The 26,865-nt window shown below is 35.9% G+C and overlaps 1 protein-coding gene across 2 annotated transcripts in view; it reads right to left on the bottom strand.

The window, feature by feature from the left end:
* LOC115418049 (carboxyl-terminal PDZ ligand of neuronal nitric oxide synthase protein-like) overlaps positions 1 to 26,865 on the bottom strand; it is a 431,902-nt gene that overhangs the window by 185,494 nt on the left and 219,543 nt on the right. For both annotated transcript variants that reach the window (XM_030132357.1, XM_030132358.1), the window contains exon 5: positions 18,785 to 18,893. In XM_030132357.1, the coding sequence (XP_029988217.1) occupies positions 18,785 to 18,893 (109 nt within the window). The remainder of the gene's footprint in view (positions 1 to 18,784; positions 18,894 to 26,865) is intronic.

The raw sequence follows: 26,865 nt of genomic DNA, 5'->3' as shown, positions 1-26,865 counted from the left end.
GGAGGATGGCTGTCTGCCTTGACCAGTTGGGGTTAAAGAGAGAGGGTAAAGAAAGAGAAAAAGAGAGAGCGATACAGATAGAGACTGGGGGAGAAGGGGGGAGTAGGGGTGTTAGATGAACACATTAAGTGCATATATATTCCCTTCTTTCTTGAATCTGTTTGCTCATGCAAAATGAAACACAATTAATATAGATTAAAAATGAATGATATTTAAAAGAAATTAATCAAAATTAATCCACAGCAACCGTGTGATTAATCTGATTAAAAATTTTAATCATTTGACAGCACTACATAAAATACAATAGAAAAGACCATAATATTTACAACATGACTATCCCAGCACCAGTATTATGAATCAACACCAGCCTCCAACAGGAAACCACTGTTAACCTTCAATAAAGTCAAATAATTCATCACTAAAACACATTTACGCCTCACGCTCAGTACCAGTGCTGTTCACACACAAAACACACACCTGAGCATCCTTCAACTCGTTTCAGAGAATAACATTCCCAGATACTCATTGCTGAAGAATTCCACATTCCCCTGGTCTGAACTGAGAAGCAGCTTTGGACTTTATGAATCACTTCCCTCAGGCAGGAAGCTAAGATCCGTTTGGACCAGAACCTCACGCCACAGGAATAGCTTTTTCCCTTCAGCTGTTAAACTCCTGAACTCTTAATAACACCAACACCAAATACACCGCACTCTCTCTTTATCCACCTGCTGATTAAAATGCACTGTTAATTAAATTCACCATCTGCACAAAACCATAAACAGTACCATTATAGTCTCACTCAAACCCACTGGTTTTGTCCACACTGTGTATTGTATATTTTGAAACTTTATCTTACTTGTTTATTCTCTATCTTACTTGTTTATTTATCTATATTATAAAAGGGAAGTGGACTCTGTGTGTCTCGGGCATCACACATAATCTGACTAGAGTTGACTGCTGCAGTTTGGCATACTTATGTATTTTTGGTCAAGGAAGAGACTAGCGAAAATGGCAAGTTGATAGGACCAATATTTTGAGAGATATTAGTGATTTTGGAATACAGTACCCTTACAATAGCCTTGCTCAGAATCATAGAATCATAGGATTGAAGTGGGTTACCTACACAGTAAAAAATGCACTGTCAATATTTCAGAGTCAAGCTATTTTAACCTAGATAGAGTATTTATAGCTCTATGGAGAGTAAAGCAGCTCTAACAGTAGAGTTAAAAATCAGTGTAAAGTTCTGCACAGATGCAGTGTAAAATCCAACGCTACAGAGTGATGATTAGTGTTAGTCTGCCGCATTGCATTGTGGGTCCTGGACATTTTACTCACTGTGTTCTATTTTATGTGCAGGGGTTCAAGGGGGGGGATTTGTGTTAATGTTTGTTTAGGTTAATGTGTCTGTTTTACAAAGTTTATTGGCCTTTTTATGTTTATTTTTTTATTAATGTGACACCATTAGTCAAACCTGTAGGCAGAACAATGCTGAACATGATTGTCTCCATGAAGCAATAATTGAATAACTGTTGGGAGGACTTTGCCCTTTCAAAAGTAACAGTGGTTTCTGGGATGATTGAAACCCATGGAGCAATTGTTCTCGCATCAAATTCTAAATGTAGTGGTAATAATAATACTCTTAATCTCTTATTACAAATCAAAGAGCTACTTCAAGAAATTCATTAAAATCATCTTATGACATCCACCTTGGGAACCCCTGCAATTCTACACTGTTTCAATATTAACACATTATAGTCATTTTTAAACTAAATTTGGAATAAAAATAACCCTATAAAGTGGAATCATATTACTCTAACAGCGTGAAAACACCACAGTGTTAAATATTTTTACACATTTCATTGTTAATTTTGACACTGAATTAACTCTGAAAATTTGACACTGCAGACGGATCGGTGCAGCGTCTGCAGTGATGCAGTCGCTGTACCGGTCGGTTGTGGTGAAGAAGGAGCTGAGCCGAGAGGCAAAGCTCTCGATTTACCTGTCAATCTACATTCCTACCTTCACCTATGGTCATGAGCTTTGGGTCATGACCGAAAGGACAAGATCCCGGATACAAGCGGTCAAAATGAGTTTCCTCCGCAGGGTGGCGGGGCGCACCCTTAGGGATAGGGTGAGGAGCTCAGTCACCAGGGAGGAGCTCGGAGTAGAGCCGCTGCTCCTCTGCGTCGAGAGGGGCCAGCTGAGGTGGCTCGGGCATCTGTTTCGGATGCCTCCTGGACGCCTCCCTGGGGAGGTGTTCCGGGCATGTCCCACCAGGAGGAGACCTCGGGGAAGACCCAGGATACGTTGGAGAGACTACGTCTCTCAGCTGGCCAAGGAACGCCTCGGGGTCCCCCCGGAAGAGCTGGAGGAGGTGTCTGGGGAGAGGGAAGTCTGGGCGTCCCTGCTTAGACTGTTACCCCCGCGACCCGGCCCCGGATAAAGCGGAAGAAAATGGATGGATGGATGGAATTTGACACTGGTCATAGAGTAAATTTTACTCTAATTTTGAGTGGGACCAAATGTTACTTGAAACAGTATTAATTTCAACTCCCTAAGGGTTAAATTGACACTCTGTTTTGTACTGTGTAGCAACAGATAAACAACAGGGCCACATTGCAATGGTGTTAAATTTCATGCACAGAAACAGACGTGCCAGCTGAGAGGTTATTCAACTGAAAATGCCAGTGGAATTTACCAAGAAAGTAAAGGAATGAACTGTATCAGAGGTAAGTTTATTATCTACCACATCTAGAACCTCATGTTTCCCATGGGTAAATGCACTAGTTTTATTTTATTTTATTTAATTTTTTACTGCATGCTTCATACCTTGTCCATATTCTATGTATGCACCAAACCACTACAGCAAATTCCCACTAATGTGAACCCTGTTTACTTACATGGCAATAAACATGATTCTGATTCTGATTCTAAATGTTGTGGATTGAAGTTTAAAGTAGCTGTCCTTTCTGGTGGAGGCTCATGTCGACATGGAACCAACTGTGTTCAAAACTGTTTGACAACAGAGGATGTGGTGCTAAATTATGAATAATCTGTTATTTTATTTATCTGAACTCTTATGTCAATGATAATGTGACTAAAGATGGCAGATTATAATCCATGACTGGTAACCACGCCATGAGTTTGTAGGATTCGGAGCTTGGAATAGATCGTATGGGAGGAGTGGTCTGAGTAACTGCTATTTCACAAAAACTGTTCCAAAATAATCACACAACCTCAGTGACTATCTTTAAAACGTCGTCAATTGATTACCAAATTATGTTTCCATGTTCACTACGGAGCCTCTGAACATCCAAATGGGTCATATTTGCTGCTGCTGAAAAGCTAAGAAATTGCATTTTACCTCAGTTATTCACATGTATTGACAATATAAGTCAATCAAAAGCTAGTAAACATTTTACATCAGCAGATACTCTTGGTAACAGACAGCTGTTTACATGTTTGAGGGTTAATCCTGTCAAGGCTCAAACTAAAATTGAGTTCTATATAACAAGATTATATTGCTGACATCATCATCATCAATGACACCCCCGAGGATCACACATTGAAATACCCGACATCAATGCAAAGGCGAGATCAGATAGTTTTTTTTTATTCAGATAACGTATGCGGATACAGATCACACTTTTAATACCGAGTGTAAATGAGGTTTTTGTGTCTTAGAGGGCAGATGAGGGTGAAAGTCGCTGCGTAGCCATTAGCCGACAGTGAATGACAGCATATGGTTGAAGGGCATTCATCCACTGAGAGAAAAGTCAATTAGCACTTGACACAGTAAACACAGCTCTGTCTTCTTCTCATCAACCAGCTGTGGGCAGCAGATGAGTCTTTACCATCATATTCATTGTCAGCCCACTTAGGCTCCTCTTTTTGTTGTTGTTGGTTTTTTTTTTTAATTCCAGTGGGTGTTTATTTGCATAACTTCTCTTCCTGTGAAAGGACTCATGCGGCCTATCAGTATAATTACGACAATAACAACATAAAACAACACAGCTGCAAGCATCACGGCGTCCATTTAACAGCAGCAATGCAAGGTGATGCACCGTACTCCATTATCAGCTTTAACAGCCCATAATCAGGTTTTATGCATCACCTTTATCTTAATATGCGCCTCTCTTCACGCCTGGCTTGTTAATGCATTGTTGAAGATACAGGATAAAGACTGGACAGATGGTGAAATGACAAGAAAACATGAACATGATATGAGCTTCAGAGGAGTATGCACAGAACCAAGTAGTGAAATCAGAAATACTGCAACAAGACCAACCCTCTGGGAAACATCAGTGCACTTTGGAAATGTAATGAAAACTGAGCTCATTCGATTGTGTTATTTCAGATGTAAATATAGAAGCTCCAGTGTAATGGTTGTTTCAGTGTTCTGGCCTCAGAGTCCTAATTTTTTGTCTGTAATCATATCACAGTCCACACGTCGACTACATTTCCCTAAATTAGGGATTTATTTCCATTTAGCTTTTCCTTCCGGTGGTTTCAAACCACACAAAGGTTTTAAACACCACACTATAACAAGCCTTAAAATATCATGAGGGATATTATAAGGATTATGCAATGTAAATAATCAAGAAAATAGCTGCAATGATCATCGGATTCATCTATTTATTTTTTATTCTACGAGTCATTTTATTCTGTAATGTATATAGTTGTATATATTGAATTAATAATATGTTTATTCCTTACTACACTTGTTGTTTTATTTTATTCTGCCACTGTTTTTGCACCTGTCACAGTAATTTTTGGCAATTTAATATCACGATGGTTGCAAACAACTACAGATACTCACTTTTTTCATCAGCTCAATAGAAGCAAAGAAACAAAACAAACAGCTAAAAAAAACAAAATTAATGACCAATAATTATCACTGAAATAATTAATGCAGCAATTAATGTTTTCTTTCCTTCCATACAACTAATAACAGTCTAATTATAAACATACATTACATCTAATGAAGAAAAAGACCCATTATCATTTAAAATAATAAAAGTAAAATTATATACAGGAATATGGATTTAATTTCAGAGCTCTATGAATTGTCTTTGCAACTTTATCTTAAAGGATGTAAAAACGCTCAGCAACAACCAGTGACACTTGAATTATTTAGACAAATTTATATGAATACATCTTTTCACTAGTGTGAGAGTGCCATAAAAAACATTAAAAACTATGCTAAATATGTTATTTACATAATTACAACATATTTCCTCTCAGGTTATTTGTTCCAATCAAAATAATTCCCTTAAATCAATACACTTTTAAAATGAAAACTTTATTTTTTTTCGTATGTATTTTACTGTTTGGTTTTTTTTTTAAAACATCAATTTGTCTATCTCTGCTGTTTTTAAAAGGCCTTTCTAACTAAATTGCATTGTTACTGTATTGGATTCTTAACTGTGAGGGATTTTCCTATTTGTATTCCACTTGCTTTTCTCCGGCACCGCATAATCAGGAGCACAGAGACATTTTCAGCTTGTTTTTTTGAATGGTGTCAAGGCTGAACTTGTCCACATCAGTATCAGATCATACCACAAATATGCAAATCACAGAGTTTCACTAAAATGAAGCAGTAAAAGTTTTACAGACTTTATTTTTATTACGTATACTCATACTTAATTCCCCTTAATTCAAGCTAAATATTTATTTTATTTTGTTTTGGTGTCATTTGTTTTCATCTAAGAAATACAGTAATAGAATTTGTCATCTCTAAAGTTTATTATCTGATTAAATAAAATAAAATGAAATAAAATTCGATTCTTAGAGGTAGTTCTTTTTCTGTACTGTGTCTTTATGTGAAATCAAATATTGGTCTAATGCTCCATCCAGTTTTTATCATTATCATAAACAAATAAACTCAGCCCCCGATGCTTCGCTGTGGTTTTTTTTCTCCCTAAATGCATCTTGTAAATCAGGTAAACACATCAAACCGCAACAATCTTCCCCCACACAGAGGGAGTGACCTCTGAGACCAGGCATCATTGTGTATTCTGATGAACGCCCGCCATTCTCTACTCTATCACTCTCCCTTCAATTCGACATAATAGGTCATTCATTAGCCCTTTTAAACTGTCAATTGGAGAAAGAAGGGGACGGCCAATGGAGTGTAAGACCCAATGGAAGAGAGAGAGAGCAACATCCTGTCTCAGTTAGACCTGATAGACCACTAAAACCCCTTTTATGCCGCTGTGATTTAAAGCTCAGCCGTTCGTTCACTGCCGGTAGTTAGGAGGGAAATAAAATCTGCTTAATCTTCTCCTCAATCTTTCACTCGCAACCTTCCGCACATACAAACACACTCGCATAAAACCACACAACGCTTCGGGCGACACTTTTACTACATGTTTAATCTGGATTTCCTCATTCTCTCTTCATCATGCCAGGAGTGTTTCTCACTTTGTCTTGCTCGATCTTGTGCATTTTCGACTTCTTCTCAACCTTTCTTCAGTCTTTTTTCATTGGCTTGCACCTCTTCACTTCACCTTTTTTTCCCTTCTATTGAACATCTTTGTAACTGTCAACATCGCAGAACATATTTTTTCAGGAACTGTACTCTATATACAAACAAAGGACTCAAATGATGGTAACGCCAGTTATATTTAGAAGGCATTTACAGACTCAACTCTCTGAATGAAATACTACTGTTACTGTGTAGAGACAAACTCAACAGCTTTGTTGATGAAAATGCTGAAACAGGGCCAAGTTGTTGACTCATGATTTATGCAAGTGTTTATAACCATTGCAGCATCTTTACATTAAGGCTGCGTCACATGGCAAAAATATGATCATGACATGTTTTTTTTTCCATAATTATAAGCGTACGTTTGTCAAGATACATAATTCGATAATGCTGCATGGTTGAAAAGTATCATGGTAATGAATGAACCTGGACATTTATTATCAAAATTTAAGAATATTAACAAGGCTAGCTAAGCTAAACTAAGCTAAGCTAAGTTAAGTTAAGCTAAGCTAAGTCACATACACAGTTACACATAGTACAATGCACAGTAAAAATTTAGTTTTGGACCTGCACCCAACAGCAATAAGATAATAATTCCACATGCACCACACAAGATAAACAATATATGCCTATACATATGTTAAGAAATGTAAAGTTAAGGCCTTGTATTTACATTAAATTCAAATGGCTCTTGTACTGTATATACATAACTTACAGTGTAGCTGCTGTGTTGATAAGGTGCATAGTAAGGCAAGGCAAGGCAAGTTTATTTGTATAGCACATTTCAGCAACAAGGCAATTCAAGGTGCTTCACACAGGACATTGAAATTAAAGAAACAAAAAGGAACACTTTTAAAACATTATAAAAGAAACATATAAAAGGTGATTAAAAACAGCAAGGAAGAAAACAACACATAAAATAAAAAAAATAAAAATAAAAAAAAAATAGAATAAAATAAAATAAAAATAAAAACACACACATATTAAAGTAAAAGTTGCAGTGCAGAGTTTCAAAGAGAATATACAAAAGCCTTTTAGTCAAAGGCAGCAGTGAACAGGTGAGTCTTTAACCTGGACTTAAAAGAACTCAGACTCTCAGCAGACCTGATATTTTCTGGTAGTTTGTTCCAGATATACGGAGCATAGAAACTGAACGCTGATTCTCCATGTTTAGTTCTGACTTTGGGAACACAGAGCAGACCTGCACCAGATGACCTGAGTGGTCTGGATGGTTCATACTGAACTAGAAGGTCTCTAATGTATTTTAGGCCTAAACCATTCAGTGCTTTATATGCTAGTAAGAGAATTTTGAAGTCTGTTCTCTGAGAGACAGGGAGCCAGTGTAGAGACCTCAGAACTGGACTGATGTCCAGTAGTAAAGTAATAAGGTGCAGCATTTTTCTTAAAAATAGTCTTGTTAAGGCTCAGAGTTGAGCAGCAGATGATACAGGGCTCTGGACTTGAACAACCAAAGAGGAAAAAAAAAAAAAAAAAAAAAAAAAATAGGCCCAAGGGTCCTGTAGTCCAGCAGCATATTTAAGACATTAATTGGCATTCGTTTGACCTTTTAAGGTCACTCAATGTCAAAGGTCATAGCAACAAATGAAAGCCCATATGTGACTTCCTATCTATTGCCAATAGTAATTATATCAATATATTCATCTGTTTTCAAGTTACAGCACTTTGAAATTTGTCCCATTATAAACTAATGGGGATTTTTAAAAATTCAAAAATTGATATTTTCCAAGTCTTTGAACAGACTTGGTAGACCTTCCCCAAAAGATGTTCCACAACAAATATCAACTTGTTCGGACTGACGGTTTTGGAGAAGAAGATTCTTGAAAAATTGTTTACAAATGACATATGACAACTGATACCAATAGTCCATCGGACCTTTCAGATTCATCTTAAATCCATTTTAAATAATATTTATAGTCATTGCAGTCTAAAGTGGATTTCTGACTTTTTGAGGTGCACCTGAATGCACAATGCAGTCCCCGTTCCTCTCTGAACAGAATCTGTGTGCTGCTAAATTATTCCCAAACGTGGTAGACTCTCAGCACAGTTCTGTCAGTTAAGTGACTCCATTTCAGGGTTTTTCCAGGTTTAAAATGAGCTGGTACCATCCTGACCATCTACTGGCGCAAGCATCATATAAGCAATGTATTTGTACTTATTTGACTGAAAAAAACTCCACAATTATTGAATAAAACATATAACAACTGCTTTTAATTTTGTTTTATCAAAGACTTGTTTTGTTTTACAATTTACTGATTCTGTTATCTCCACCGTACAGACAGAAATGCTCAATGATCAATTTGCCAAACCTTATAAACCCTTTGGCATTCTACGAGAAACTTGAAAAGCCTCATTTGCACTTACAGAATATTTCTGTTTACTAAATTACAGCTGCAGCACATCTCTGTGGCGTGACATCTGTGGTCACAAACAACAGATATTCACTGAATCTAATGGTTGTTAGACAACAGTGTTTTGGCATGAAGCCCCAGCAGTGCCTGGTGCTAAACAAGAGAATATGAACACAGAAGTAATGAATTTGTAAACAGAGCCAGATGTTTCAGCCAGATGATGATACTTTTGTCAGAAGTTTTTGATTTAAATGTTTGACTAAAGTCCACCTGCATTTTAGCGTTGTTGTTTGTAAAAATCTACAGGCCTGGAGACTAAACAAAGGTAACAAATCTGCACCATCATGGACCAGGATTCACTAGGAAGACCTGGACCAAGACCTGGATGTGGTACAAAATTTGCAGTCAGTACATGATGTCACTTACACTAGCGTGAAAAGAAACTGAAACTTTACATGCTTTCAACGTCCAACTCCTGACTTCTATGCCTGTTACACAACGGATCTTACATGAAATTTTCAACAACTTCTAACCTGTATCCTCTAGACCCCCTCCAATGCTCTATGGGCCCCCCACAAATGCTGGGCCCCATGAATTTGTCATGTTCACCCCCTGCCCTTATCAGCGCCCCAGGCATTTCCTACGGAGATTGAGAAGTTTGTGGCTAAAAATAGCAAGAGCAAGTCGGTTGTATGGAATTGGTACAACTTCGAAGTTTCCGATGAAGACCAAACCATTCCTTGCTGCAAACTTTGCCTGAAGGTGGTTTCAGTCAAAGCAAACAGCACAACCAACTTATTTCAGCACCTCAAACATCATCATACACCAGAGTGGGAGCAGTGTGTTGCATTGTGGGCTGCACATGAACACGACATGCTGACTTCTGTTGTCTTTTGTAGTTGTAACCCGAAATCAAAATCGAAAATCAAGTTTTTGGGGAAAAATCGTGCAGCCCTACCTACAAGGGACACTTCAGTGGTGTTGTGTTATTTATTTGGTATGCTAGCCTGGTAGACCTGCCCATATTAATCCCAAAGCTCGTCATTGTTATAAATATACTGTACATGTTATTGTGATCCAATGTTCCTGTTTTGTTGTTGGACTTCATTATGTAAGTTTCATTATTACACTGAAAGTTGAGCAAATTTTTATTTATATTTCTCCAATAAGGGCAGAATTTTGTTTAAAAGAATAATATTTTGCTTTTTTAATTGAAATTCTGCATTTTAATTGTTGTTCTTATTTATCTATTCTATTTATTTGTTTATTTTTGTTATATTGTTGTTTTTAATTGTATGGCTTTTAATCTATTGTTGTATTTTATTCTTTTTATTTGGGTTTTATTTATTCTTCTGTATAGCACTTTTTTTTTGTTTGGTTTTGTACAGTTTCTATGTCTTTAAATCTATTCTGTATTTTATACTTCTATTTTGGTTTTAATTTTTCTTCTGTACAGCACTTTGGCCCACTGCAGTTGTTTTAAAGTGCTTTACAAATAAAGTTGGATTGGATTTTAAAACATTTCCCTGTGGTCTACATAAACTGTAAATGCTCTGCTTGGGTCTGAATTCTTCATTAATTCAACTCCACAGGTCCATCTTCAACCCTATTTCTGAGTAATGACACCAGAAAGGTCGTTTTGAGCGCTGGCCCTTTAAATGCAAATGAGCCACCTCAGGCCCCACCCCCTCCAGGTTGTTGGCTGTGCTGCTCTGTCCCATTCAACCAACAACTGAACATTTTAGGTAATCAGCTCGAAGTTTGGATATATTTTCAGTATGGACTACAACTGCTGCTGATAAACGGTTCTGTCGTACTCGGAGAAATGTTCGTTGGAAGTCTTGACCTTATATGTGCAAATGTTGTGATGTAACTAGTTATGGACGTAACATATTAAGAAGGAATTAAAACAGCTTGTAAAGATGCACTCACTTTTTGGCTAAATTAACATAAATATAAACTTTTGGAACTTTTAGGGTCTCCCAAATACACAAATATATGTACCAAACACCAAAGAGGGTTTAGCTAAATATGACCCCTTTAAATTTTCTCTCAAAATTTACATGTAAATCCATCATTTTTAACAATAAATATCTAAAACAGTTACTTTCAAGCTGGTTTTCCCCCTATATATTGCTACATTTTTGAAGCCTGATATTTCTAAATAGTTCTGAAATGTAATTTTAGCTTCAGACTGTAATAAATGAGCCATAACTATAAAATCTAAGTGTTCTCTATTAAAATTCTTGGTCACAGAGTCTGATTCACCACTACGCATATCTATACACATACATACACACACACACACACTTGCAGCTAAATGGCCTTGGGGGTCGTGGCTGCTCCAGAGAATTTTGGTATGTGTCACTTTCCATTCTGTCTTCTACACAAAATATGTCTGTCAGATTGTGTGTGTGCGCGCTCATGTGTCACCATCAGTCTGAATGTAGGAGATAATGAGGCAGCCTGTGCTTCACCCTTGGACTCAACCACCAACTTCTCCAAATTGGCAGCCAAACTGGAAAACTGGGAGCACATTTCCTCACTAACTGGACTCTGTTGTTGCTTTGCTCTGTTTGCATCATCTCTGCAGCAACACATCTACCCCGTCCTCAGCGATGACAAACCCCCAGTGCCAGGAAGAATTACCGCTCCTCTACAGCCATGTGTGTCTTTATTTGAGGTTTCAGAGTTTGACTCAGATAGAGGCAGGATTTAATACAAGAGGAGGGGATGCTATAAACCTAGATGGACGTGATGATAACAGCAGTGATGAAAGAGGTCTTTGAATGCTTTCCTCCTGTAAAAGTGGTCAGACAATGGAGACAATACTCCATATTCTGCTTTGAAAACCTTACTGAAGTGAAAATATTCATGCAAAATAGACTTGGAATATAAGAAACAAATGTAGTCACTGTGCAGTAAAATGGGCCCTTTCATTGTTTTAATGAAATTGTTGTTTTTGATTTACTCTAACTGATGCACTGAGGAGCTTCTCACTTCTTAACCCACAAAGACCCAGTGTTACTTTTGTGGTAGTTCCCAAATGATTTTTTTTTCTATATTTAACCATTCTTCAGTGATTTACTACCATTTATTATAATATTATCCACTGTATTTTGCATATTTTTCAGTGAAAATTGTGCATTATCTTATATTTAATTTACTGATCATGTACATGTTCATTAACCCTTTCATGCATGAATTGTGAGAACCTTAGTCAAGATTTTTTTCTTCAGTGTTTTTATTCCTCCTTAGGCATGAAAAAAACAATGCGATCGAGTTTTTTTTTTCTATGGAGTTACAAAAATATCCATGCATTTAATTTTTGAAGTAAAGAAACATGTTTAAAACCCAATATCAGAAAGTGATATGAAAGCAATGAAATAAAAACATTTTTCAAGCTGCTAATCTGATGTCTTCTCACACTTTAATATATTCTAATGCTAGTAATTACTCACTTCATGGAGATAATATGCAAAAAAAACCCTTCTTGTCTAACAAATAACAATTGATTTACACTCAAACATGTTAGTGCAGATCAGGTTTATCAAGAACAGCAAAGTTACAGTAATGGTCTGAATTACAGTGTATGGGATGGTGCATCAGTGTCCACTGTGTCGGCTGATATGGAACTAAAACAACAAAACCCATTAATATACAAGACAACAGCTGGAGAGGAACTGTCCACTGGAGTGACCTATGCATGAAAGGGTTAAAGCTCAGATTATAATTGACGGATATTATATCAGCCACAGAGAAAACTGAAGAAAAAGTGACTTTTTCAGTAAAATATATCATTAAGTGAATATAAAATAAGAGTCTCCATCCACTGTCATTGATCCAACTCCATGGGTTTTACTGGTGAATCAATGTCGTAGAAGATGACAGTGTTTTCACGTTCACTACGGAGCCTCTGAACGTCCAAATGGGTCATATCTGATGAGCATGAAAAGATGACAAACTGCATTTCACACCAATTATTTACATGTATTGATGGAAGTAGTGAATCAACAGGTATTAAACATTTTAGATCAGTAGATCCTTTTGGTCACCAGTGGGTGTTTGGGTCTTTATGGGTAAGCTTGTCGTAGTTTTTTACGTGATAGTTATTACATGTGATTCGAGCTTTTGTAAATATTTGGTGCTGAAGTGACAATCATCTACCTTCATTTGTATGAAAGCTGCATGGAATTCAATACAATATATTTTTACAAACTCTACCAAAATTAATCAACTGGACAACAGGATCCAAATCAAAGCATTAATGGGAACATAACTTTATTACTACCTGCCTAACATTGTGCCTAACAATACATTTTACACCAATTATTTACATGTATTGATAGAATTAGTAGATCAACAGAGTATTAAACAGTTTAGATCAGTAGATGCTTTTGGTCACAGATGGCTGTTTGGGTCTTTATGGGTTAAACAACCATCACTTTGACAGAGACTGGACTGTGTTTCGATGGAAAAAGGTCAACTGGTCTGATGAGTCCAGATCGACCCTGTTCAGAGTGAGAAGAGAGGCATATGAACTAGGGATGCACCGATACCACTTTTTTCCAGACCGAGTACGAGTACTTACATTTGAGTACTTGCCGATACAGAGTACCAATACGAGTACTTAATAATCCCATTCCAGTTCTTAGTTCCTTTTGTAAATGTGCTTTATTGTCGTTGTCATTAGTCTGACTGGAACAAAGTGCTGCTACTGACATTTAATGTGTTGGAATGAACATTTCTCAATTAATCCACCAGGGGGCGGCGCTCTTTAAATAACCATACTGGACAAATACCACGAAGAAGAGTCAAGTCTTTTGAGAAGAAGAAGAAAGTCAGTAATAACAAACATGTAGACGACCGAGGTAAAACTAATGTGATACTAATATTGCAGCGTTTTCGCTTGTAAGGTTTAACAGCTTAGCTTCAGCAGGTAGAGAAAAGAGAAATGAGTGGTAAGTTTCGTTTTCACTTCCGCTGGCAGCAGTCTGCACCGCTCCATACTCCCGCTGGTATTCTCATTCTGGGTATGCATCTGCCAGCCCCTGGAAAACGGATGGAATGTACGCAGAGGATGGACAGAACGCTGTGTCCGTATCTGTCTGTGTCTTTAACGTTACTTGCAGTCAGCGTTACTTTTATCATCGCCATTTATTTTGAAAAATCTCCACACTCTTCACACTCCACACACATTATTCCTCCTCCTCGTACCTGCTGCACTGAACTGTGAATGTCACACGGCTGTAAGTGGTATCAGTGCATTTGTATCGGATATCTTTTACGAGTACGAGTACACACACTGAGTATCGGAGCGGATGCCCGATACTCGTATCAGTATCGGTGCGGATGCCCGATACTCGTATCAGTATCGGTGCATCCCTAATATGAACTGATTACCCATCATGCCTAGTGCCTACAGTCCAAGCCTATGGGGGGCAGTGTTATGATCTGGGGTTGGGAGAGCATAGAGATCGGACAATGCCAGGATTTATCAGGAACAAACTGCGAAAGAGTGGTTCAGGGAACATGAGACTTTATTTTCACACATGGATTCTATTCTATTCTATTCTATTCTATTCTATTCTATTCTATTCTATTCTATAATGTATATGTATGTTTAAGGCAGTTCAAACTACTTTCTAATCTGAAAGTAGTTTGATCCATAGCAAAGCCTCATATTCTGTAAGACCATCATGTAGCATTTCTGTCCCATGAGTCACGTATCTCTCCAAACTTAACTTTTCATGAGCTCAGAAAAACAGGCCTGTTTTACAGATGAGTTGCTTGTTGCAGCTCGTATGGAAACACAAGCTCATGTATCAGAACAGGTCAAGTACTTTTTCTTTGTGCTTTTCTCTTACCCATGAGTTTTTTTTTGTTTTTTGTTTTTTTTCTACTTGTCTTGTCCAGCATCCTAACAGCAGAATGGTAGTCTGGTTCCTTTTGGTGCTGAAAAAATTTGCTTTGTCGAGGGTAACTTCATAAAGTATATGAAGCTCCCCTTGATATACTGTGTTTATTATGTGTTTTGTTGAACCATATTTCGTTGCCGGACCTGACATGGGGGTGGTGGTGAATGGGGGAGAGCAAGAGAGAAGGTGGCGAAGACCCTCACAAGGAAGTATCAACAATACAAACAGTAACAACCATGGTGATAATTCTAATGGTAACAGTAACTACAACCAGAACTGAGTAAACTGGGCAGAAGAGAGAGAAAAAACAAAACAAACAAAACTACAAAAAAATACAATAAAATACCCATGAGTTCTATCAGGTTCAGATGCATCATATTTTTCTAAATAAAATGTGTTGTGCAGAGCCCTAATAATCCAAAACCACTATATCAATGTTAATATACAGTGCTAAAATATGGATACAAATTATGAGGATTAGTGCTGCCCAATTAATCGAATCGCTATCATAATCAAAGTGTCATTGCAATTATATAACTGCACAAGCTGCAATTTTCAGGTCCAGAGAATTTAGGGTCTAGGATTTAAGATCGAACTGCAGAAATGGAAATAAAGTAAACACAACCTCTGCTTTATGGTGATAATTTGGATTCAGTTACAATGTGCAGACAGAGGTACTGCAAAATGAAAGCAGCTACATTATTTTACATTTATTGTTATAGTATAAGTTTGTTAATTTCTGCTGGAAAAAAAAGTGTATTTTCTTGGATAACTAAGCAAATAGACTTGAATCAAACTGCAATAATCATAATATGGCTTTTTTCATCAAATCATGCAGCCCTGATGAAGAGGCATGCATTTTTCACGACTTAAACCAAAGTATTTGATCCACATTGTTCAGAATTCCAGTTACCTTTGTTTTTGAGCTACAGTCGGACAGGAAAAGCAGACAAACAGAACAGAAAGACACTAGAAGCACTTGGAGAGCACAGACCTCCGCCAAGGCAGATAAGTGCCCTGGATTTGGATGAAAATTTCAGGAAATGTTGTTACTGGCACAAGGAACAAATGATTAAATTTTGGTGGTGATCCGGGTTAGGGGGGCCACTGATCTGCCTTGGCGGAGGTCTGCGCTGTCTTTTCTAGAACTAGCACCCATAGAGCGCAGATTTCCGCCAAGGCAAATCAGTGGCCCCCCACCCCACCGCCACCCCCGATCACCACCAAAATATAATCATTTTTCCTTGTGCCAGTATCAACATTTCCTGAAATTTTCATCCAAATCCGTCCATAACTTTTTGAGTTATCTTGCACACAAACAGACAAACAGACAAACCAACGCCGACAAAAACATAACCTCTATGGCGGAGGTAATAAAATACATGACCTACTTTAACTATCAGATATGCACACAAGTCAAGTAGAAATAAAGAAATCAGTAGATCAGACAGGATGGCAGTTTCTTAAACACTCCTGTTGGGACACGGCAGACTGAACTAAAACACACTGGAGCTGTAACAGTGTGGCTGCTCCTTAACTCCAGAGACTATCCAGTATTTATAGGATTTACTTCATATACTTTACTTCATATATTTCCGCAACTCTGGCCACTGCAACTTTAACTATTTGTCAAATCCGGCTCAAAAAGCTATTTTTTTTAGAAACAAATCAGATTATCATAGGACAATGCTCTCGTTCACCCTTCAAAGCCACTCAGAAAAACCACAGGCTGATCCTGTGGTTACAAATCAGCAGCTAGGCATTAAGTGCTTTGCTTATTTAGCAATGTTAATGACAGACAAGCTAATGCAGACTTTCACCTTCTGAGAAAATCTACTGTGTATAATGATGATGATGCATTCCATGGTGGAACTGGCATAAATGTAAAACCATTGCATCACAGCAAACAACATCTTTTTATCCAAATAAAAACTCACGACTTTTTCAAACCTGCTATTTTTTCCCTAAGACTTTGACTTTATGCGCTTTTATACTTGTGTGCCTACTTTTTTGGTTGACATTGTACCTGTTGTGTGTTGTAGAAAAGTTCATTTTAACCCTTTCATGCATTGTGGTCAGTTATTCAAAGCTGTTCTCTGTATATTCATGGGTTTTGTTGTTTTAGTTGCATATCAGCCAACACAGTGGACGCTTATACATCATCTCATACAGTGCAATTCATATCGTTACTGTAACTTTGCTGTTCTTGATCTGCAGTGACTTGTTTTAGTGTAAATCAATTGCTAATTGTTATTAGACTGTAATTAACCGGTATTTTTTTTTTTTTTTTTGCATATTATCTCCATGAAGTGAATAATAGCTAGTATTAGAGTATGATCAAATGTGAGAAAACATCTGATTAGCAGCATTAAAATGTTTTCATTGCATAGTTTTCCATATCATTTTCTGATATTAGGTTTTAAATACATGTTTCTTTGCTTCAAAAATTAAATACATGGTCTCCAGCTAAGTGGACATTTTTGTAACTTTTTGTAATAACACATCGATCGCATTGTTTTTTTTTTATGACTAAAGACGAATAAAAACACACCAATATCTTGACTAAGGTTCGCATAATTCATGTATGAAAGGGTTAAGAAATGTATGAATGAATGAATGCATAATTTACAGTAAATTATGTTTTACTACCAGAAGCCTTTTAAAAACATATGAAAATCACAAAAGTGCATGGATATCACACAAACAAGTTTGACTAGAATCATTCCAGTACTGACCAGTGTGTGAAATCATATTAAGTATGAAGTTTTTTAGATGTTTTCCTCATGTATTTCTTATCTTACAAGATTATGTGCTTTTGACCATACTCTAACCCTTAGGGGTCCACGGTCACGGCCTTGTGACTGACTCACATGACATTTTCAACACGTTATAGCGTCGGAAATTGGTCATGTAGACCACTGGGGACAATTGCATTTGAAAGTGCAGACTTGAAACACTCTCGCACTTTTTATTTGATGTTGATAGAGCAAATACAATCAGAGATACTACGTTTTAAAACCGAAGCAAACAAACGTGAGCAAAAGTATGAAAATGAGGTGGGCGGGCGTTAGATTTCTCACAATATCTTCGTAATTTTTTGTCCTTTTTCAAAATGGAATAAACTGGCCAAATCTGCGGATTCTAATCCACAGACTGCATTAGCATTACAGGTAAGGGTGAGAATGACCCCCACCTGAACCGGATGTGGAAACCAGGAAGACCTTGGGTGAGGGGGTGAGAAAACTGGAGACAATACCTACGTAAAGATAGGCTTTTATGTCAAATATTTGAGTATAGTTTTTAATTTATTACTATTTTGATTTTATATACCTAATATTTGGAATCAGTATTCATTTTTAAAGTCTTTGAAAAGGTTCGTTAAGCATCTTTGTGTAATTTATGCAATAAATTATACACATTTTTCAAATCTGATTTTATATTTTTTGGGTGTTTTTTGGCCTTTTGTGTTGATGAAGTAGGTTAAGGTGAAAAAATAATAGGCAGATGATATAGATGAAGTTGTGCTGAAAAAAAAAAAGACACCAAACATGGGTGTAATAAACATTTCTTTATACAGCATATAAAGGCAAAATCAAAAGTACTCAAAAACGGCCAAAATAGGATCAGACCCTGAAGGGCTAAAATTCAACTATGAGAGAAATTTTTTTTTAATTAATTTATTTTAAAACTTTCACACCAAATTCCAGATTTTTCAAGGTCTGGAAAACAATGCTTCAAAATTCCATATTTTTTAAGACTTTTAAGACCTGCACAAGCACCCTCAGTGTAGGTCAGTCCACAATGATATGACTGTCATTTGTTTTATACTTGGAAAATATTCTAAGAGTATTATTTTAAGAGTGAACCCAGCAGAAGCCAAACTTTTCTTGAAAACTCCAGATGAGCTGCAGCCATCGTCTCAAATTCAGGCTTCCCATTTATAATATTTATTCCATGAGTTTATATCTAAAAATGCTTCCAACACTGTAGAACATGTACTTTTTTCTTACCTTCTTCTTAGATTTGAAGACGTTGCAGCGGAAAACATTGCTCTGTCCATCTCTGGCAATGTAGCTGAAGATCTTCAGATCCTGGGAATCATGTGAAACGTAGAATATCCTAAAAGCAAATAAAATAGGTCATAAATATATATTTTTAAATCTGAATACGAGGCAAAACAGAAACAGAGCCTGGCAGCATTTCTAAATGTATCTTAAGACGCAAAATAGGCACAGAGCCCATTTCTCTGCGGTCGCACTGTGATAAAAATAAACAATATTTCTGTTTTACTCCAAAGGCAAGAAACCAAAAGCTAGGGTTACATCTGGAAAAAAAAAAAAAAGCAGTGAAAACAATTGTGATTACTTTAGAGGAAAAACTCATGCTTAAATTGAACGTCCTCATAGATTTCTGTTTAATTTTAACGTGACTTTGGGATCGAGGGCTCACTGACACACATAGAAAATGAAAAATAAAAAAACACACCACTCAAAATAAACTCCTAGCCGGGGTAATACTGCTACAACACAAAATATCTTGTGTAAAAGAGGATTCAGTGGGGATGGAGTGAAAAGTTTGAGACAAAAATAGAGTTGTCCCAGTAGGAAGAGATTGTGTGCAGCCTACAGTGAAGAGATGCACTATATATCCAGCAGGGCAGGTAAATAGGAAGAAATAACTTTGGGAGTGAAAAAGAGAGCAAAAGAGATAACAGACAATAACCTGCAGGAGAGAGAACACGGTTTGAGTTAAACTCTTGGCTGGATCTAATTTATAATGACAAGAAAACACTGCAGGAGAGATACTGAGCTGCAAATGACAATAGAACGGCAAGTCTGAAACCAAGAAGGTAAAGCGTCAGGGTCTTAAAGGAAGTAAAACCTTCCTCAAATAAGGTCGGTTAACATCTAATTAAACTATTTTGTTATGCATATGTAGAGTATTGATATTATAAACTCACATAAGGGGACAATCTCATACCAGAACACACTGAGGACTAACAAACACCGATCAAACGGTAACATGTGGACACATTTGGTGTTCAGCAGTCTCTGTCATGTAAGCAGAGTAACTTCTATCCATGTATTATACATATGTGATAGGTATTTATAAGCACTTTAACATTATTTATTACAAAATTTAGGGAGATACAGTTTTTAGTTGAAAAATTACTGCTCGGTGACCCGTGGACTTGAAATGGATGTCAATTTTTTAAGCTTTACGCAAACATTCAAAACACACGGTTCTCGACAGAAATGGATATCAAGTAGGACAAAACCTTTTAGATATTATATTCAACTATGCTGAAAATGAATTTGGAGTAAAAAAAATTGAAAAGTCTCTGTTTTATTGACATGAGAATGTAACACATGGACAGGCTGCCATAGTAACACATGGACGACTCTTTACCATTGTATGCATCACCCAAAATGTATCCAAAGATCATTACTTTCTGAAAGTTTCACTCAAATATCTGAAACTTGAACATTAAAAATTTGTATTTTTTGTGGTAACGTGGACAGGGCCTTTTAAGCAACTCACAAATGTTCAAACTCATAAATATCAATAATATTCATGAAATAATGAAAATCTAATACCTGAAACTTAACAATCACCTATAAAATCAACAGACTGAATTTTTTTAGATATAATTTTTAGCATCAAATTTGAGCTATGGCTGTTGCTATGGTTGTTGACTGTGCTGCTCTGTCCCATTCAAACAACAGCTGAACATTTTAGGTAATCAGCTCAAAGTTTGGACATATTTTCAGTTTTTACTACAACCACTGCTGCTGATAAACAATTACAGCGTACTCTGAGAAATGTTTGGCAGAAGTCTTGACCTTAAATATGCAAATGTTGTGACGTAACTAGTTATAACGTAACAAATTAAGCAGGAATTAAAATGGGTTGTAGAAATCCACTCGATTTTTGCCAAAATGAATGTACAGATAGCTTTGCAGCACCTGAGGGGTTCAAATTCAAACTTTTTGAACTATTAGGGTCCAAATACACAAATAAATGCACCAAAGACTAATTAAATATGACCCCTTTATGTATTTTATATATATATATATATATATATATATATATATATATATGAAAGTAGAAGTACTACATGAAGTGAAATCCGTGATAGCACACAGACATACAGTATAGTGAAAGTATTGAAAAAAAATCACAAATCAGGAGAAAATATTAGCAAATGAACAGTTTTAGACAAACTTCTGGAGTTGGGATTTTATGCTCGAAGTCTGAGCTTTGATATGAAAAGCTGGAAATCACTGTGAAGGGTTTTATAACTCTACACTTCCCCACAGTGACTACATAAAAACACAACGGCAATGACCAAGATAACTGATAAAAACGTGTTAAAAAAAAAATAAAAAATACCAGCTCTACATGGTGTTCACACATGCAAGATCAAAGATACAAAAAAGCTCTTTATTTCACAGTAATCTTCAATTTCCTCTGATTTTGTCATGACCTGAAAGCTTCCAGCAGAAGATGAAGCTTTGTTACTTTTTCAAAGCCAATGAAAAAAGCTGCACTAACACGTACTCTGTAGTAACAGAAAAACGCCTCATATGATTCATATTATGTCCTGTCATGTATTTGTCTTTGGTCACAAATCACACTCTTTAAGCTTAATTTTTGTCATCATTTAGGTGATACTTTCTTCTTCTTCCATACAGCATTGATTTAAGCAGGAAATCTGCATGAAGGCCACGTTATGAACAAGAGGACAAATGAGGTGAAGACTGCAAATGATGCCACAGCAGATTAAAGCACCACTGATCTCTTTTACTTACTCTTACTTACTCTTTTACTTACTCTTTTTTTATCTTAAAACTATTTTTTCCATTTTACTTTTACAGTCACGGAGAAAATTATTAAACCATCAAAAGTCATCAAAGACAATGGTTATGCAAACAAGTACTAACTTCTGTGTGTATCATGTGACTGAAACAGACAGAAAAGAAAACATGGAATGCCTAAAAGCACTGTTTTTCTCAGTATAATGCCACAGCTATTGATGTAAGAACTGAAGTGATTTTGGTTATTATCAAGACAACATGGAAAATGGACAGATATCAGCTCTGAAATGAAACTCTTATGAGCTCTTTTTGTTGTTATTATTATATGTGTCCAAACAAATATACCTTTAGTTGTACCAGGCATTCAAATGAACAAGAAATTGAAGAAAACAAGGAGTGGTCTAATAATTTTTTCCATGAATATATATAAATTAATACTTAACCCATAGAAACCCAAACAGCCACTGGCGATTCAAACCATCTACTGATATAAACTGTTTAATACCTGTTGATCCACTAATCCTATCAATACATGTAAATAATTGGTGTAAAATATAGTTTCTCATCTTTTCACGGTCATCAGATATGACCCATTTGGACGTTCAGAGGCTCTGTGAAAACACTGTCATCTTCTACAACAATGACTCACCAGTAAAATCCATAGAGTTTGACAAAAGACAGTTGTTGGAGATGCTTGTTTTTACATTCAGTTATTGACGTATTTTACAGGAAAAGTCACTTTTTCTTAAGTTTTCTCTGTTTTTGATATAATAACCCTCAAATGTAACATCAGGATGATGATTAAAGTACATGATCAGTAAAATAAATATAAGAAAATGCCTGACTTTCACTGAAAAAGTGCAAAATGCAGAGGATAATATGATAATAAAAGGTGATGAATCCCTTATGAAAAGTTGAATAGAAAGAAAAATTCATTTGGGAACTGCCACAAAAGTAGCACTTGGTTTTATGGGTTAAATTCTGTTCCATGCTTTATTGATTACATACTAAATGAAATTAAAACAAAAAATAAAGGATCAAATTAAACTGTTTTTGAGTTTGTATACAGTAAGAAATAGACCAATAGTTTTCATATGGTTATTTGGGTTTTTTTCTTCTAGTTATTAGATGAGGTCGTATCACAAAAGGTGTTGTAATGTAGATAAATGACCTATTGTAAAATTAAAAAAGAACACTCATGAGTTTATGTCGTTTAACACCACAGCCTCAGAAAATGAGCAGGCTGAGAGAAAGGCCGGTAATGTCGGACAGGGAAGTTCTCTAATTGGATCATTAGTGCCTGATGATGTGGCTTATTACGGTATTTAGAGTCATTTATCACAGTGAGACACTGGACAACCACACAGAACAAGCTGTTAGGGCAGGTTAAGACGGTCCAGATAATCCTGGGTGTGCATATCAGCGTGTGTGTGTGTGTGTGTGTGTGTGTGTGTGTGTGTGTGTGTGTGTGTGCAGGAAATCACAGGTCTCATCTATACGCTCAGTGACATTTCTGTGGTATTTGTGTTGGCCTTTTCTTTGGAAACCAGACTAGCTTAGGCCTTGATCTATAGCTGTAGTCGTGGTCAACCCCGCTAAGCAGACTGTCAGAATAACACACATACACACACATACACACACATACACAGTGAAGGGGGTAGGGAGGGTGTAATCATCTAGTGTGAAGAAACTGTATGGAAGTATTAAATTATTAAATTAAGTATTTTCCGGAGACACTGAAGTGTTATTGCATTATCTCAGAACAGACAAAGGCCCAGTCATGTCAGAATTGAGATATATTCACTTATTATCCACCCACCCACCCCCCAAAGGTGAGGCAAGGGCTATTGTTTTTGGTTTGGTTTTTTTTGTTTTGTTTTTTAACACTCTAGCAGCAAAACTATTGGTTGAATTCATACCAAATGGGGTTTATAGATTGCCAGTGACCCAGAATAGATCTCATTACATTTTGAGAAAAGTATGTCAAAGTTTCAAATTTTTATGAATTTTTTAAATCTTTTTTTTTTTTTTTTTTTTTTTTCATTTACTTATAATGGGCAAAAATTTCAAATGTCTGTAGCAGCAAAAGTATTGGTTGAATTCATACCAAATAGGATTTATAGATTGCCAGTGACCCAGAATAGATGTTATTACATTTTGAGAAAAATAGGTCAAAGTTCACATTTTTAATGAATTTTTTAACACTTTCATGCATGAATTATGAGAACCTGAGTCGAGATTTTTTTCCTGAGTGTTTTTATTCATCTTGAGGCATTAAAAAATGCAACTGAATTTTTTTTTTCTTTTTTTTTTTTTTTTATGAACCTGTTTTTCATGGAGTTACAAACACGTCTGCTCAGCTGGACAACATGCATTTAATTTTTGAAGCAAAGAAACATGTATTTAAAACCCATCATCAGAAAGTGATATACTGTGTGAAAACTATTCATTCATTCATTCATTCATTCATTCATTCATTTTTTGTTTATTTTGAGCATTTACAAAATAAATGCGAATTCAAAATTCCAAAATCATTCATCTACACTCGAAAAGGAGTGGGAAGAAGAAAAACTATGAAACAAAAACATTCTTCATGCAGCTAATCTGATGTTTTCTCACATTTTAACATACTCTAATACTAGTTATTACTAACTTCATGGAGATAATATGCAAAAAAAAATTGTTTTTTTATTAAGAAAAGTGTTAATTACAGTCTAATAACAATTAGCAATTGATTTAAAATATTTCTTAATATTTCTTCAGATCAGGTTTATCAAGAACAGCAAGGTTACAGAAATGGTATGAATTGCAGCGGATGGGATGATGCATAAGCGTCCACTGTGTTGGCTGATATAATGATAATAATAATATTTGCATTTATAAAGCGCTTTTCATTCAGCAGAATCTCAAAGTGCTACAGAGAGAATAGATGGGACTAAAAAAACAAAACCTATGAATATGTAAGAGAACAGCTGTAGAATAACTGTCCACTGGAGTGACCACTATGCATGAAAGGGTTAAAATGTTTTTCCTTTTCCCATTTACTTATAATGGGCGGAATTTCAAGTGTCTATAAAAACATTAATTTTGTTTCAATTTACTTCAAACTTGGTACATATATAGAGGCAACTGATATGCTGACATCACCACATACATAGACATGATGACATCAGCTGGATCGATGCCAAACTAAACTACAATATGTGTGAGGGGTGGGGTTTGTTGTGCCTGGGACCACTTGCTTTCACTCTATGTTGGAGGAAAAACAATGACTACATGCTGTGTTCAGTTATCTTAGAGGAGAAAGCAACAAATAAAACGTTAGGATAAATTTGTGATGAGATAACATTACTGACCACTGTTTTCAGACTGTTCACAGTAATAGGTCTGTAATCACATTCCTTTAACCCTCAAAGGCTCAGTGTGTTGTTCTGGACTTCTGCATCTCCTGTAGTTTCATGTGATTCTTCTAAAGTCCACATATTACATTTTATTTGTTTTGAGAATGGACCATTTTACAGAAAATGTATGTTTTTGTTTTTATCGTGGACTTTATTGTTTTCAATGTAGAAGGTCACAGTTTTCAGCTTCTAAATGACTTTTTGTCCACATCTAACCTTTACTCAGCCCATTAAAGCTCTTTATTTTATTATTATCATATGTTTTCAGGGTATTTTTCAGTGTTTACTTGATTTATTAGCAGACTGTGTCCAAAAAAAAAAAAAAAGAAAAAAAAAAGAAAAATGTATTTTCATTGATCTATTGTCATTAATTATATCCCTTCATTATTGATTATTCTTTAAGATTCATTATTCTTAAGAAAACCTCAACATTACAGGCAACACTGAAACAAATAGAGGTTTTGTTATTAATGGAAGTAGAAAAGTTTGGTCTCTGCTTTTGAGGGATAAAGTTATTTTTTGCAGAGGTGCAGCAGGTGTCACTTATTAGTAAATCTGTCAAATATATATATATGTCATCTGTTACCTTATGTGACTTAGTTTGTATTACAATGCTATATTGAATCAAGAATGTTTTTCTTCAGTCACATTATTAGAACTTCTAAAACGTTAAGTATTTATACATTGTTATTGTTGTTTTTGGTTTGTTTATTTGTTTGATTTTCCTTTTGTTTATGTGTTGTTGTTGTTTTTCTGTCCACAATGTCTTGTTAACCATCACTAATTAAAAAAAAAAAAAAAGTATTTACATGAGCAGGTTAAAGGCACAATATTCAAGATGGTACCACCTCCAACAGTAAAAAGCTTTAGATAATATTTACATAATATTAAATAAATGTGCTTGTTTTAGCAGACAAGCTGACAGACCATGTAATACAGAATGTAGCTAAGTCATGCTAACATCCCAGCTTCTAATTAAGTAATGGGAAATCATCTGGCAGCCTCATTAATGCAACTGTTTAACCAAGTACAGTTTAGCTGCCTGTTTGGAAAACAGTTTCTTCAAATCCACTGATTTTCAAAGGTCTGAATCAGCAGGAGAATGATTTATCCATCACACCTGTCAATCACAGCCCACACAGAAAACATCAAACTCTCATTTTAACCCACGAGTCTAAATACAGGAACAATAATTTACAAAATGACCTGCAGTGCACTTATTAGAGTCAGCAAATGAGACCAGACTACTGCGGGGGGGGGGGGGGGGGGGTCTTCATAGAAAGAACATTTTCACTACATATTTTCATGACATGAAGGAAAAATATTTTACAATGCACTTTTTTTTTTTACACACCAGCTGATTATTTCTATTTGTATGTCTGTTGATTTTTAGCACTGTACATAAGGGTTTTTAATATTTTTACATGTAAAATGCATTAATTCTGCAATATATACTTTTTATTTCTTCTTTTAAACAGTTTAACAGCCTTAGGCCACCTTTAGCTTTGTTCTTCTTTGTGTTGCTGCAGGTGAAGATGCATCAGATAATCCGATGTTCAAAGTTATAATGTGTATGTTGACAGGTGTCTGTATCAGCACTTATGCTGGTCTAATGCTCTGAAAATATTCTAAAATACATGTTCTTTTCCCATTACATGTGTTTTTCTAGTATTTTTTTTTTATATTCTTCTTGGATTTTTTTTTTTGCCACTTATGGGCAAGGAACCAAATATGGTAACTTCACTGACCTTGATTTTTTTACATAACAATTTTGAAACATTTCACAAAAGTAATGTCTTGTTATGTCCTCCAATATCACACTAAGGTAGAAATTTGGAATTTCAGAGTATTTCTATGAGTGCCCTATAAAGG

This window comes from Sphaeramia orbicularis, chromosome 4 (genome assembly GCF_902148855.1).
Source record: "Sphaeramia orbicularis chromosome 4, fSphaOr1.1, whole genome shotgun sequence".
In the NCBI taxonomy this organism is placed as follows: domain Eukaryota; kingdom Metazoa; phylum Chordata; class Actinopteri; order Kurtiformes; family Apogonidae; genus Sphaeramia; species Sphaeramia orbicularis.
The sequence above is the reverse complement of the archived record's forward strand: the minus strand, read 5'-3'. Positions and strand labels throughout refer to the sequence as shown.